At 34.7% G+C, this 14,977-nt stretch overlaps 1 protein-coding gene across 8 annotated transcripts in view; it reads right to left on the bottom strand.

The window, feature by feature from the left end:
* CDKL3 (cyclin dependent kinase like 3) overlaps window positions 1-14,977 on the bottom strand; it is a 68,366-nt gene that overhangs the window by 23,146 nt on the left and 30,243 nt on the right. For all 8 annotated transcript variants that reach the window (XM_078150362.1, XM_078150360.1, XM_020991201.2 and 5 more), the window contains 3 exons: window positions 13,622-13,734; window positions 9,394-9,533; window positions 6,179-6,267 (listed from right to left, as the gene is read on the bottom strand). In XM_078150362.1, the coding sequence (XP_078006488.1) occupies window positions 6,179-6,267; window positions 9,394-9,533; window positions 13,622-13,734 (342 nt within the window). The remainder of the gene's footprint in view (window positions 1-6,178; window positions 6,268-9,393; window positions 9,534-13,621; window positions 13,735-14,977) is intronic.

Genomic DNA, 14,977 nt, shown 5'->3' with positions numbered 1-14,977 from the left:
ATAAGTATGGGGTGAAGCAGTTATCCTCCCGAGACAATTTGAGAAGACCCCAGGAAAGACCCAACATCCAGGGGTGGAGGTTCAGCCTGAGTGAGTTTATAGGAGTCAAGTACACCAGTCTGTTATGAGCTTTTGACAACAGTGCAGTGTGTTTCTGTTTGAAGTAGAATGTGTGAATAGTTACACAGTTCAACAGTATTATTAATTTCTGTCTGCTTAACAGCTCATCATGTTAAAAAAAAAAACGTTTGTTTTGTCTGCTTTTTGTTGGAAAGCATTTGAATATTTGGTTGCAGCATGGAGGTCCAAAGTTTCAGCTGATCCTCTAGATGGGTATTAATCATTTGTGACCTTGATTTGGATTAGGTAGGAGAATATAGATTTGTAGCACCAAGTGGCTGAAAAGCAAGAAAGCATTTTTCCGGCATGTTGCCAGAGGCATGGGTTTTCTACTGCATTTTTCCATATTTTAACTGGATCTTTCTTAGCATCAAATAATGACTTGAAAATGTCATCTACTGAGACCTCAATGAATTCCATCTGTACTTCTTCAGGTGCCTTGCTGATATCAACTAAGTGACACTGAAATGTTAATTTGAGTGCGATGTCATGATTCTCAAAGTTGGCTAATCTTTCATTGTATTCTACAATTAATAGATCTATAGCACCTACGTATTCTTCAGATGATTCATATATATCATCCTGCTCATCAATGACCTTTGCTACCTGGGGAAAATATTCATCTGAAATTTCTTTTTGAAGAAGTTTTTTGAAAACAGCTTTTTTGAAATACTTGGATTTTTTTTCATATACATATATATATATAGACTTAGTTTTTACCTTCAACAACTTTGAAAATAAATGTCGTGAAGTTGGACTGAATTTGGTAAACTTAGTAAGTGTATGTACAGAAGACACACCTTCCATGACAGAAAAACATGAAGGGTATATTGCACAAATTAAAAAAACAATATTAACAGATCCAGATGCTCTCATTTCTTTTCGTTGTATTTTGCATTAGCAAAATCTCTGTGCTAACGCTACTATTTTAAGTGACATTTTGCAACAAGTTATATGTATTGTTAGCTATATTTATGCAAATGCAACATACTATCATCAGTTTCATAACATGCTCCAGTTGAATGATGAGGTATTCAGTGTGGATTTGCCATATCATTCTAAAGTGCACTGACTATCACAGGGACAGGTGTTAGCCAAAATTTTATCTCTGCGAGAACAGATAGTTAAATTTTATGAACAGAATCAGCAATGTGATTTATGAAAAGAAGATTTCCATAGGAATGCTGCATTTCTGTGTAATATGTCAAATCAAAATGACTTGAATATTTCTTTATTTTGTAAAAATATAACTACTATATACTTAGTAATTTCAACGGTTTTCATTTTTTGAAATTACTAAGTATATAGTAGTTATATTTTTCAAAATAATGTGCATTTTTAAGTCTATCTAATTTTTTGAATGCAGCCTTATTTCTTGAATGCAGCCTTATTTGATTACAGCTAAATATTAATGCAGCCTTCTAACATGAAAAGGTTCCCCACCTCTGTTTTAGAGCATTTAAAATATCTAGACAGTATAAAATACTTAAGTGTATACGTGCCGAAACAGACACAGGAACTATATGAACATAAACATAAAACACTTTCTGTATAAATAAACTCATATCTAAACAACTGAAGTAATGTTTATTGTTCATTGGTCGGTAAAGCCAATATAATTTTTAAATGACAATTTTACCTAACTAATCTATTTATTCAATGTTATCCCAATTAAATTACTAAAAAATTATTTTACTGAGTTAGAAAAAATAAGAACAAAGTTCATTTGGAAGAGCAAAAGATCAAGAACTTCAAAGAAACTAGGAAAAAAGATGTAAAGGAAGTAGATTCAGCAATATCAGACCTTAAACTATATTGTAAAGGAAAGCACTGTTGAAGTATAAAAAAGATAATTTTTATTATTTTAAATGAAAAATTTCTTGTATAAATGAAACCTATGTAGCCAAGGATAGAAGTAAAGTAGAAAATTGGGAAAACACTTTCATAGACAATCTCTCAGATAAGGATGTGATTGGAATACTGCTGTGGGGTAGGAAATGATGAGCTGGTTGATTTAGAAAAACAAGGAAAGACTTGGACCTATGAAAGATGTTATCCACCTCCAGAGACACAACACAGGTGGAAATAAGCAAAGTACCATCTTACATTTTTGTGTATGAGAGTATATGTGTATACCTATATATCTTTACAGATATATATACACATATATACATACTATATATATACACGTATGTGTGTGTGTATGTCCATACTTAATTGTAGCCTTCTTTGGTGGTGGTGGGGGAAATAAAGTAAAAAGTGTACAGCAGAGAACAAAAGAGAGCCAACAAAGATGCAAAGAAAAGCTGGGCAGCTTTGAAAACACTGTGAAATATTTATTATACAGGTTTTCTTGAAATGGAAATTTATTGTTTTATATTGAATCCTCTCTTATGGTCTACTGTGTACATGGCAATGTATTTTTTTCCTTTTCTCATTCTACATTTAAGTTTAAAATTTTTTAAAATTATTTTAAAATGTATATAACATTTATATACATAACCCTCTTTTTATTCATTTCTGTATATCAAAATATTTGTGTTTGATTACATTCATAATAAAAAAGAAGACAACTTAAAAAACAAAACAATAATGGCAAGGAGTCAAGCCATCAACAGGTACTAGAATAGTATTGTCTCTGATTAGTTAATATCAGGATAAATTCAGTAAATTGAAAACTGCCTTGTCTGCTCCTCACAATTTAATTCACCCTATATTTTCAGCCTTCTCATAATCCCTACAAACTTTCTGATCCAGACAAAATGGACTACTCTCTACCCCATATACATGTTCTCTGTTTTTCTGGCTTTGCCTTTGCTTGTTCTGACCTTTATTCATAGGGTAGCCTCTCTCTCTCTCTCCCATTTTCACCTGTTGAATCCCTACCCATTTTTTAAAGCTCAACCCAAATGTTTCCTCCTGTGGAAGCTAGACATTGACTCTGTTTTTTATATTTTGTAATTGATCCTATTCTGTAACTCTATTCTGTGTTATACATAACAGCCTAATCCTTTTTTTCTGTCTCTGAGTATAGAAGCTCAGGAGTTCAAAAGTTTAGTCTCTCTTCTCTCAAGTTAGATGCAAAGGTTTAAACTTTCCCACAATCAACGTTAAAGAAAAACTCTGAGCTAAGTTTAAGAGGTTCAATATTCTCATAAAACACTCTAACTCTAAAAGAATTTGTGAGAGATGATCTCTCAGAAGTGAAGCCTCCTTAAAGGGTCATTAGTTCTTGTTAATGGTTCTGGTATTGTTGCTTTTGAGTGGTACATGTGTACCAACACTAAGTGAAGACCCCTCAGAATACAAGACCCCCTCCCCCAGCCTTCTCCCTCCCCTACTCTTAGAATTTCTTAGCAGAAATTCCTGAGCCATAAGAACATACTATCTATCTCATCCTCTAGCTAGTTATATGACCTTGGGTAAAGGGCTGCTGAAACTGTGAGGCCCTGAAAAGGGGAACATGCTAACATAATTTCTATACCTCTTTGTTCTCTCTGTTACTGGGGTAGTTTTTACACGAATAGATTGTATACCTGAGGCTCAGCCAATGAGCCAACGGGAGGGGGTTAGGGTGGGCTGCTGCATTAGGGTCTATATAATCTTTCCTTAAACAAAGAGCACTCACACTCTCGGGGCAGCTTAGGCAGCACGGGGGTACACTTTCTCGGGAAAGTCAATAAAGAGATCTCTCCTTTTTGCAAACTTTTGTCAAGACTCTGGTTTTTAACTGAGTAAAACAACGTAAACAATGTGAGATCTCTCAGATGGACTGAGTGTAGCAATGTCTTAGACTGTTGCAAACTGGAGGTTGGTTACACTAACCTGAATAGGCCTAAGTTTCAGGTTCCTAGAAATCATATGATTTGTATTGTTACATCAGCATTAGGTAATGGCTAATTACTAAGTAAGGATAAATAGCTAGGATTGGTAGTATTATAATGTGGTTTCTTGTTTCTGGGGTAGATTTTTGTGTTTTAGATTGTAAGGCTGAAATTCCTATCCAATGGGAATTCAAAGCCAGTGGTAGGTAGGTATCTCTGCCTTAGGGCTATATAACCTTTGTCCTGGCCTTTCTGCCTTGGCTCGGACTGCCGACGAAGCAGTCTCCCGCTTCACGCGAGAACGTAATAAATCTTTCATTTTATACCTAGAAAATCTCTGAGTGTTATTTTTGGGCAGCTGTACCACACAAATTGTTATCCCAGCACCACCTGCAAATCACTTTTTGCCAAGGAGGCTTGTTCTCCCTTATAACTCCAGCTCCTGAGAAACTCCATGACATCTGTGTTTATCCTTGAGGGTAGACAAGCTGATCTTATTCCACCTTAACCTCATCCTTACCAATTAAAGGTGTTAATCTCATTCCCAGGCACCCATGAGTCTACTACTCCTAGCCCACTATCAATGACCTAAGGGTGAAACTGGGCCTCATAAATTCACAAAGCATTCCCTTCAAGACAGAGTTGGCTGACCCCAATCCTACATGTCTGTATGTCCACTTTCTTTAATACAACCAATCATGATCCCTCACTCCCAATGATGTTGCCAACCCATACCAACGGTATGATTTCCTCACCTACTTGGTTCTGTTCTTTGTTCTATGCTTATAAAAATTAGTTGCACCATTAATTCTTTGTTTTTTTGGGTAATCAAGGCAGTCATTAGACCCATTCTATTGGCAGGTTGGTGCCCTTGTTAATAAAATATTATTTTGTTCAGAGAAACATGCCTCAGTTTTACCTTTTTGTTAAATTTCACTTCAGACACTCTTCTTCCATGAGTCTCACCCCCTATTGGTAATTATCTTTTCTTTCATACTTCACAGCACTTAGCTGTGATATTTTATCTTACAGTTAGCTGTATGTGTCTTGGGTAATCAAATCAGACAATATTTGTTGTTGTCTGCACCTAGCACTTTGATATTATGTACACTTAGCACAGTGCCTGGCATGGGGTAGCTATTTAATAGATACTTGTTCCCTGTCTTCCTCCTCCCCTTATCACCCACCCACCCCCCTTAGACTACAGGCTTCATAAGGGCAAAGACCAATGCTTTATCTAAATTCTGAGTCTCCCTGAAGAGTACCTAGCAGTGTTCAGCACACAGTGTGCAACTACTAAATGTTTATTCATGAATGAACAAACAAATGAATATAATAGGGGAAAATAAGATTAATGTACAAAAAACAATTATAGAATAAATTTATTCTATAAGTCTAAGGATCTAAGATTTAGAGACCACTGACCCCCTCATTTTAGAGATGAAGGGGACAAGGAACAAGCATTTATTAAGCACCTACTATGTGCCAGGCACTGTATTAAGCACTTTACAAATATTGTCTCATTTGACTCTTGAGACAACCCGGGAGGTAGGTGTTATTATTAACCCCATTTCACAGCTGAGGAAACTGAGACAAACAGAGAGAATGTGCCAGCATCATACAGCTAGTAAGTGTTTGAGGCTGGATTTGAATTCAGGTTTTCTGGACTCCAAGCCCAGCATTCTATCTATTGTATTATCGAGACCCATACCTAAGTTAAAATCTCAGCTCTGTACCTTACTCTTTAGGTGACCTTGAGTAAACCACTTCCGGACTCTAGGTCTCAGTTTCCTCATCTCTAAAATTAAAAGGTTGGAATAGATGATCTCTAAGATCCCTTTAAGCTTTAAAGTTATGATCCTGTAATGTAGATGCTACATTGTACAGTACAGGGACTACCACTGCTATATAAGGACAGAGAAAAGAACCATCACTGTGCTTTGGCAGTATCATTGTCCTTGATTAGTCAGCACTGGACAATAAATCCATGTTCCCAATGGGACTAAAGACAAAATTCCTGTTGTTTGATCCAATTGACTACCACTAGCTTATGATCTCTAAAGTTTATACATATAGACTCACTTTAATTCGTTTTCTTTTCTAACACACATGACCATCTATAGCTATGCACATTACAGACATTTCCAGTAGACAAGACCCTAAAGAAATCTGTCAACTCTTATGACATAAAAGTTTTAATTTAAAAAAAATTTTTTAAACCTTTAAATGCTTACCTTTCAATGAACCCATCTCTAGTAAAATAGTCATGGTTCAAAAGATCTGTAGATGACACCCTTTCACCAGGATCAATTTGTAAACAAGCCTGGAAAATAATAAAATAAGGTTAAAATTACTTTACAAATTTCTTTACAGAGCACAGTAGGCATTAGCTCTTTTTTATTAATTTATTTTGATTCATCAACAATCACTTCCATAAGCTTTTGAGTTTTAAATTTTCTCCCCCTCCTTTCCTCACTCCCTCCCCAAGACGGCATGCAATCTGATACAGGTTCTACATATACATTCCTCTTAAACATATTTTCACATTAGTGATGTTGTAAGGAAGAATTAGAACCAAGAGGAGGAACCACAAGAAAGAGAAAATGAAACAAAACAGAAAGAAAAAAAATAGCAAATAGCATGCTTCAATCTGTATTCAAACTCCATAGTTCTTTCTTTGGATATGGAGATAGCATTTTCCATCATGAGACCTTTGGAGATGTCTTAGATCCTTGCATTGCTGAGAAGAGCTAAGTCTATCAAAGTTAGTCATCGCACAACGTGGCTGTTACTGTGCACAATGTTCTCCTGGTTCTCCTTTTTTTTTTTTACAACTAAGCAAAAATGGGGTTGCCAAGGCCTGAACCATTAAAAAGATAAAATTAGGACCCAGTAATCCTCTTCTCCCCCTCCCTACCCCTACCAATTTACCTAAATTATATTAAGTAGTTCTATTATCACAGGTTAAAATGTTCCGTGCTACAGGGTGTAAAGGTAGATTTATATAAGTCAAGCATGTAACTAACACAGTAACACAAAACACTGATGTTATGGTCACTTAGAAAAATATATGGAGAGTTCTGGTAAAGAGATGCTGGGGACTGAATTACTGGTTTTGGCTAAAATGATCAAGATTAAAAATATACATGCAGCAAATTTCCAATCTTGAGCTATAGTGGAAAGAATAGTTGATTAGCAGTTAGAAAACCTGAATTTTAAGTACTAATTCCACAGTTAGGACTTAAATAGCTGTGTTGTTATAGACAAGACACTTTAAAGTCTGTGAGGCTCAGTTTTCTCACATATAAAATGGGCCTAAAATATGCTATTCTTATCTCATGAAGCTATTGTGAGCTAATATGATGAGACAATATATGTGAAAGCTAGTTAATAACTACGAAATACCTTACAAATGTAAAAGATTGTCATAGAATGGTAGAATTTAGAGCTGAAAGGGGTCATGTATTTAGAGATCATCTAGTCCAACCCTTCATTTTATAGATGAAAGAACTGAAACCCAGAGAGAAAACCTGCCCAAGAACGTGTAGACAGTAAATAGTAGAGTCAGGGTTCAAACCTAGGTCTAAATCCAGGGCTTCTTTCACTATACCAGCTGCTTATCATATGATTGTTATAACTCTTTACAAAAGTAGGGCAGATACTAAAAGTTCCATCTTACACCTGAGAAAACTGCAACAGAGATTTAGTGACATGGCAAGGCAAGTCTAGAACCAGAACCCAAGTCTTTTTACTCTTAGCCAAGATAGTACCATGCAATTCCACTTTAGTAAGACTTCAGCCTTCAGCAGAATAGTCCTACTCTTTTCTCTGTTCTCAGAAGAAGTAACACTGATCAAAGAAATAGCCCTAAACACAGACAATAGAAGGAAGAAACAAGGTGTTTGGAAAACATATAAGTGAGATCACAAAATTTTAAATAATAAAAGATCAATTATATTATAATTACAAATGAAACCATTTTATAAGCCAAAATAACAAAAAAGGGGCCAAAATGTAATAAATGTCCCTAAATAATTTACATTTCACAGTTCCCTTAAAAAATTACAGATCATGCAATATTTTACTCTTCCTTTCAAAAGGCATAAACTTGGGGGCAGCTAGGTGGTGCAGTGGATAGAGCACCAGCCCTGAAGTCAGGAGGACCTGAGTTCAAATCCGGCCTCAGACCAAACACTTGACACTTACTAGCTGTGTGACCCTGGGCAAGTCACTTAACCCCAATTGCCTAAAAAAAAAAAGGCATAAACTTGAATTGAATCATAAAATAGAATTAAGAAACCATTACCTAATACGTGATATGAATATCCTTATATTCTTAAAACTGTCACTAGCTAAAATTATGTAGGTAGTTTTAGAGCAAGATGAAGATCCATTGGTAAAGTTTTATAAGGAAAAACTGTAAAATGCCTGCCTAACCCAGACTCTTCTATAGTCAATTAATCAGATATTAGCTGAATAACATAATTTAGGGAATTAAGAAAGCAGAAAGTATAGCCTATATCAGATAGCATGCCATCTTGGGGTGGGGGGAGGTGAAGAAGGTGAAAAATTTGGAATGCAAAATCTTATAAAAGTAAATGTTGAAAACGAAAAGTAAATAAATAAATGTTTTTGGCTTTTTTTTTAAGAAAAGGAGAAAACAGAAAAAGACATTTTGGCATGTATGACCTTAAAACCAACAGTATTTTCCAGCAATCCATCAAATAATTTCTGGAAAAGCTACCTTCTATTACAAAGTTTACTAACAATTCTAAATTATACTTTATATTTCAGTGTTTGGGGATCAACAGAAATCCAAGAATAAGAAGTTCAAAATAACACTTTTCCAAAGACGTACATAATGTTTTCATTTAAATTCATTTCAATTAAAAACTTGACATCAATGTATCTCTGCATGCCAACACCACAGGGATAGAATAGGACATTATAGTGCCAAATCCAGATAACACAGGCCACTTGCAGATAGAAATGTGAGATATAGGGTGTCCAGTTTTTTAGGAGGTTCTGGACATTGGAAGGTCTCAGAAGATATCCATCCTCTGCTTCCTGTAGTAGATTGGATGACCTGTTTATCTTTTGCTGTATAGATTTGCCCTAATTACAACAGCAAGTCATTCTGGTACAGGGGAAGAAATATTGAGCTAATTTGAATGCCAGGGGACCTTAATAAGAGTCGCAACTCTGCTCCTAAGGGGAGGGTTGGATTAGATGATTTCTAAGATTCCTTCCAGTAAATGCTATGGCCCTATAAATGATAATTCTAATTCTTCTATATCTAAGATACACATTTGTAAAGATACACGACTTTTTTCCAGTAACATTTTTACATATTAGTATACTTCAATTTCCATTAAAATAGGATTTTTTAAATGCTATTAAAATTTACAAACAGTTCTGGGAAATAAGCCCCTGATCTCTTCTAACATACGTGGACTATGTCTGCCAGTAATCCATTTAGCTTTGGATACTTTCTTCTTGCATTTTTAGGGTGCTGAACTTGAGGAAGAACTACCCCAGCAAAAATGGGACTCCTGGAAAAAACATTCTGCAAGTGAGGTGTCAAATTGCCTGAAAAAAGAAAAAAAAAAACAAGAGTTGAGGAAGCTGACAAAAGTCAAAATAACTAAATCGTCAAAATGCTATTTCTGCACATAAAGCAAGAATAATTAGAATTATAGGCATATGTCAACAAAGCTTATGTATATTTAATTTTTAGAGCTGGACAAAGAAATAACAATTTACTGCATAAATATCTCAGGATTTCTAATTAATATGTCAACAGGTTATAGCATGATTTAATGCAAAACCACCAGGCTCCTTTCCTTCTCTGAAAAGAGAGGGTAGCAGATCTGATACCACAAGAAAAAATTTTTATCTAAATATTAAAACTTGGAAATATTTCTATGTGGATATCTTAACTGTTCGTTATTATTCATTAAGCTAGCCTGAAGCCACATTCATAAAAGCTTAAATATGGCAATAATTTGGAACTCTGAATGAAAATTGGAAATGAAGCTGCAGTATAGTGTAGTAGAAAGAAGACTACACAGAGGGCTAAGATAATTGCATTCTAGTTCTAGTCTCAGTTCTGCCTAAGTAGCTAACACTTAACTTTGGGTAAGTCACTTCACCTCTCTGGGCTTCAGTTTCCTCATTTGTAACATGAGGAGTTTGGACTAGATGACTGCTAAGGTTTCTTCCAGCTTTAAGATTTTATAACTCTATGGCTAGAGAAAAGTAAGAAAAAAATGTCTTAAGGCACTAGAACACATTAGCATAGATGATAGCATATACGATCACTTCCCAATGCATTTCATCTCTACTGCTCTGATTACTTTTCATCATTAATCAGTTCTTGCACAGGGACCCTACCTGGGCAATGGCTCTACCTGGCCGATGATTCAGGGAGGCAGCAGAAGAGAGGAGAAAGAGGTGGGCCCCAGTTGGTGTTAACAAAACCCTGAGATTCATAGATCATAACATAAAAGAACGAAAGGGCCAGGTTAAAGAGACTCTTCTCCAAATCCTTATAACCAAAATCTACAGATGTAGATGCCATAAATGTTACATGTTAAAAGAATAATCAATGGAATGATTCTGAATGCCTCTGCTTGCTTACAGAGAAAATTCATTCAGAGAAAAAAGAAGGCATTAATCAAAATTTTCCTAAACACCTTTTTAAAGAGACAATCATTTCACAGAAGTCCTTCTAAATTCTAAGGGAGCTGTAATAACTATTAAATACATAAAAGTTAAGTTAATCTTATCATTAGTTAGTTGAGTCAACAAATAATAAGAGCATTCTTTGTTCCTTTCCATCAACTATGAGATGGTAACGATAGGATGTGTTTTATTGTACTGTGAAAGCCAACTTGTCCCTTTCCATAACTTCATCAAAGACGGCCTCCATGATTTTGCACATTGTTTTCATAAAAATTTCATAACAATGGGAAGGCAGACATAGGGTCAGGAGTGCTTTTTATTTTTTCTTGATATTTTCTCCTTTGCCTTTTATTGGTAATAATATTTTCACTAGGAAAGGCAAAATGACATCATGAAGGCTCTTCTCTCAAAGTCTCCCTCACGCATATATTAATATCATGTTATCCTTTAAAAATGCCACAAAAGAGAGAACTCCCTGAATTTTATTCTAGCATAATACCAGGAGACAGTCACCAAATATGTCACCATTATTACAGAAAATGTTCACTGTAGAGTTCAAATGGCAGAGAGGAATCATCTATAGATGGTGATGTCCTCCAAATGCTTCTGTTTGTGGAGGATTTTATGCTGATTTCATCAAGCCTTGGAATATTGCAGAGCATCCTAAATGAAATCCATAGTCATGCAAAAGAATTTGGCCTAACATTTACACAGGAAAAAACAAGATAAAGGCTACCCATTGTACCAGACTACGATAAGCAAATGGATGGACAGCCCATAGAGTTGGTCCTTCAGTACATATATCTTAGACACTGCAGATGGACACAGAATGGGGCCCACAATTGAATAATAGGAAACTCGCAGGCTGGGTTGTCTTTGGGAAATCACACAATGCTTTTAATGACCCCAAATTTCTCATTGAAACAAGAGACTAAATTTTTAACTCCATTATTCTTCTGGTGTTTAAATTAAATCAATTTCACATTAAATATTCCCAGTCTCTGAGGAATTAAAGTTGCAGGTCACATGAAGGGCAATGAAGAGATGTTTAGTGGGCATAAATATGCTGTAGCACATTACCAATAAATCTTACATCAAAAGTGGCATAAAAGATACAATTGAAGAGATGTAAGACCAGAAAAGGATGTGGGTTGGTCATGTAGCAAGACCAAGGGATAACAGGTAGACAACTCAAATGCTACACTGGTATCCATTCAATATTAAGAGATCTAGAGGAAAGCCCTCAGTGCAATGCGTGGACTCTCTGGGGTGGATTAATGAGAGGCCATGCACAAGAGTTACGCAGGATAAAAAAGATTTGAATAAGTGGTCATCTGCAGTGCTGAAGGGAGCACTCACATTAATAAGATCACAGAGTCATCAAAGTATAGCTACTGTACTAGTCATAAGTATGGTTTTTGACGCAGCAAAGTTGTACCCATTTATAGAACTTGTTATAAGGAAGGAAAATGTGGCGGAGTAGAAAGAGCTTCTGACTGGAATTTAGGAGCTTCACTTCTAGTCTCACCTATGCCCATAATGAGTTACATAGTCTTGGGCAAATCAGTTCACCTCTTTAGGCCTTGTTTTTTCTCATCTACAAAAGAGGGTTGGATTGGAATTCTAAGGTCCCCTCTAGATTTAAATTCAATGACTTGGAGGAAAATTTTACTATATTTAGTCATTACAGTGGATGAAAGCTATTTGTAGTTATAATGCGAGTTACAATGATGCTTCTTTGATAGCTGAGCTTTTGCTCAATAATACTGCTTCCCAATTGTTACATGAGAAATTTTAGTCCACTTTCAATTCTACAATATGACACAGTTTTCAAAAATGCATCATGATAAAAAGGAGGTATTCCCCATTCTAAGAAAACTTTTAACACCCAGCTAGAAAATGTTTAGAGGATGTTTTTGGATTTTTTTAAAAAAAAGTAAACTTCTGGCTCAGATTCTTACAATCTAGCCAATAGCTCACTAACATTCAGATTCCTTAAAAGTCTGCCCAATATGACTGATGTTCTAATAAACTTTGTCTTTGGCTGAAAGAAAAAAAAAGTAACCTTCCAAAATAGGAAAATGATCATGTGCATATTTATTTTTTGTAACATTGAAAACTTCTAGTGCTGCCGTATACTATATAGTATAAATCTACACATAAAAATTCAGTATCTAGAATCTTCAGCACAATAACAATTATTTTATGCACTTCTACAGAATACTTGGACCATGAATGAAAATAATTAAAATTAAAGTGTATGAACTTTTAGCCTTTAAAATGGTTTTCAGAACTTCTACAAAATGAAAGAGGAAACTCTAACTTTTAAGAATTTGAAACACATTAATTTTAGCTATATAACATGGAAATTTTGTTTAATACAACAATTTGTTTTAATTCTATACTTCAAGCCGACTTTCAGATAAGATTATTTAAGGACTTCTGTTCCCACCCTATCTCCAGTATTTGGCTACTTAAAATTAAAGGACAATATTTTGGAAAGAATGAATAATAATGCACATATTCCATTAGTAGAGAAATGCATATATATATTTATGCACATAAGAATGTGTATGTATATATGTGTGTATAGTTTCTCATCTAAAACTTAATGCCTTTGGGGAGCAAAAATATTTTTAACATTGAAGTTCTTTTAAGTAATATCTTTCCTCCAAAATTAAGAATCCTAATGTATCATTTCTCATATACCAACTAGCAACATGGGATAGCAGTTTCTTTCCTGGCATGTTATTTGTGTAGAGTAGAGAATTTGGTACCTTATATAGACTTATAATATATATAAGCCTAGGGACAAATTTGCTAATATCTTTGTGAGCAATATGACTTGCTATCATAGCATAAAAACAGTTGCTATTCTTTATGAGCAGAACTGGGCTGAGCAATTTGCATTTTAATATATAGTGAAAACCAAATTAATGTGTTTTGTTTCATTTTCTTTCTTTAGTGCAACAAAATATTTCAATAATACCTACCTACTTTTATCACAATTTTATGGAGCAAATCTAAGTCAGAGCTGCTAGGAAGATAGGGGTTCCCAGTGGCCATCTCGATGATCATGCAGCCTAAAGCCCAAATGTCCACAGGTCTAAAATCAGAAAAATGACAAATAACTTTTCAATGAGAAACTAAACAAGAAAGTTTCATTTAAGAAATGACAATCTTTAATGTACCAAGGATTGAGCTTGACAAGCTTTAATTTACCAAGGATAAAGCTAAAGAGATAAAAGTTATAATTTCCATCAAATCACAACATGATCTCTTACATACAAAATTCCAGGTTATATTTAAATATAATCATTGCTTTATTTAGATATAAATCAATTTGCTTTGATTTAAACTGTCTAGCAATCCAGATGATCGATAAGTCTCTGTATCATAATAACTGCAGAATTAGTGTATATAGTTGAATTTGAACAATTGTGTTCTATTACGCATCATGTACTAAAGGACAGAACAATAACTATAGTACCTCATCCCCAAATATTTTCTAACATGTATATAATTTATTAATCTTAACTCATCTCTAATATAAGAACGAGACATTAGCCCCCAATAACATGAAACGGGATCTAGGTTTTTTTCTTCAATAAGCAATTTTTTTAAAAAGCATCACTATTTGAAGAAAGAAGAATTTTAAAATCAAGTAATTTATGTCATCCATAATATCATCCTATATGCTAAGCACTTGCCACAGAAGCAGCACAATTAAATTCAGATAACAATGAATTCAGGAATAAAGAAGTTAACATCAGTTTGTTCAACTTTGCAAGCCCAAACGTTATGCATGCTACTTAATGATGAAATGGAAAGTCAGAAGTAGCTTAATTCTCAGAATTTCTAAGAAGTAAATGATGGCTTGTTGCTTTTTGTGCAAATCTACCATTAAAAATACTCTCTTCCTCAACACTTAAAAGTATCTCTACAGAATGCCATGCAGAAAACTCATCCTCCACTTCTGAGATATCTCCCCAAATTTATTCTAGTTTGCTCATTCACAGATGAACAGCTAGGAACCACTAGGAACTGGATTTTTCTACCTGAACATTCCCTGGATATATATTTCTAATTGGTATTGATGCCCTATGCTTAACAATTGAGGGAAAGGAAGGCATATCATCTTAGTAGTACTGGGTAGACAGTAAGTGTTTAATAAATGGTTGCTGATTGATTAGCAATAACTTTAAGGCACAGAAGACTACATCTGGTTAACTGTTGCTATATTTGGTTAATTGTTGAAGTCTTTCACAATATTCGGCTTAATTAGAATGTTCTTGTTTGGCTATTGAGATAACCCCACAATAACTAGAATATTCACCAACGTCCACAGT

This window comes from Phascolarctos cinereus, unplaced genomic scaffold (genome assembly GCF_003287225.1).
Source record: "Phascolarctos cinereus isolate Bilbo 61053 unplaced genomic scaffold, phaCin_HiC Scaffold_2;HRSCAF=192, whole genome shotgun sequence".
In the NCBI taxonomy this organism is placed as follows: Eukaryota; Metazoa; Chordata; class Mammalia; order Diprotodontia; family Phascolarctidae; genus Phascolarctos; species Phascolarctos cinereus.
Note: the sequence above shows the minus strand (reverse complement) of the source record. Positions and strands in the feature narration are given on the sequence as shown.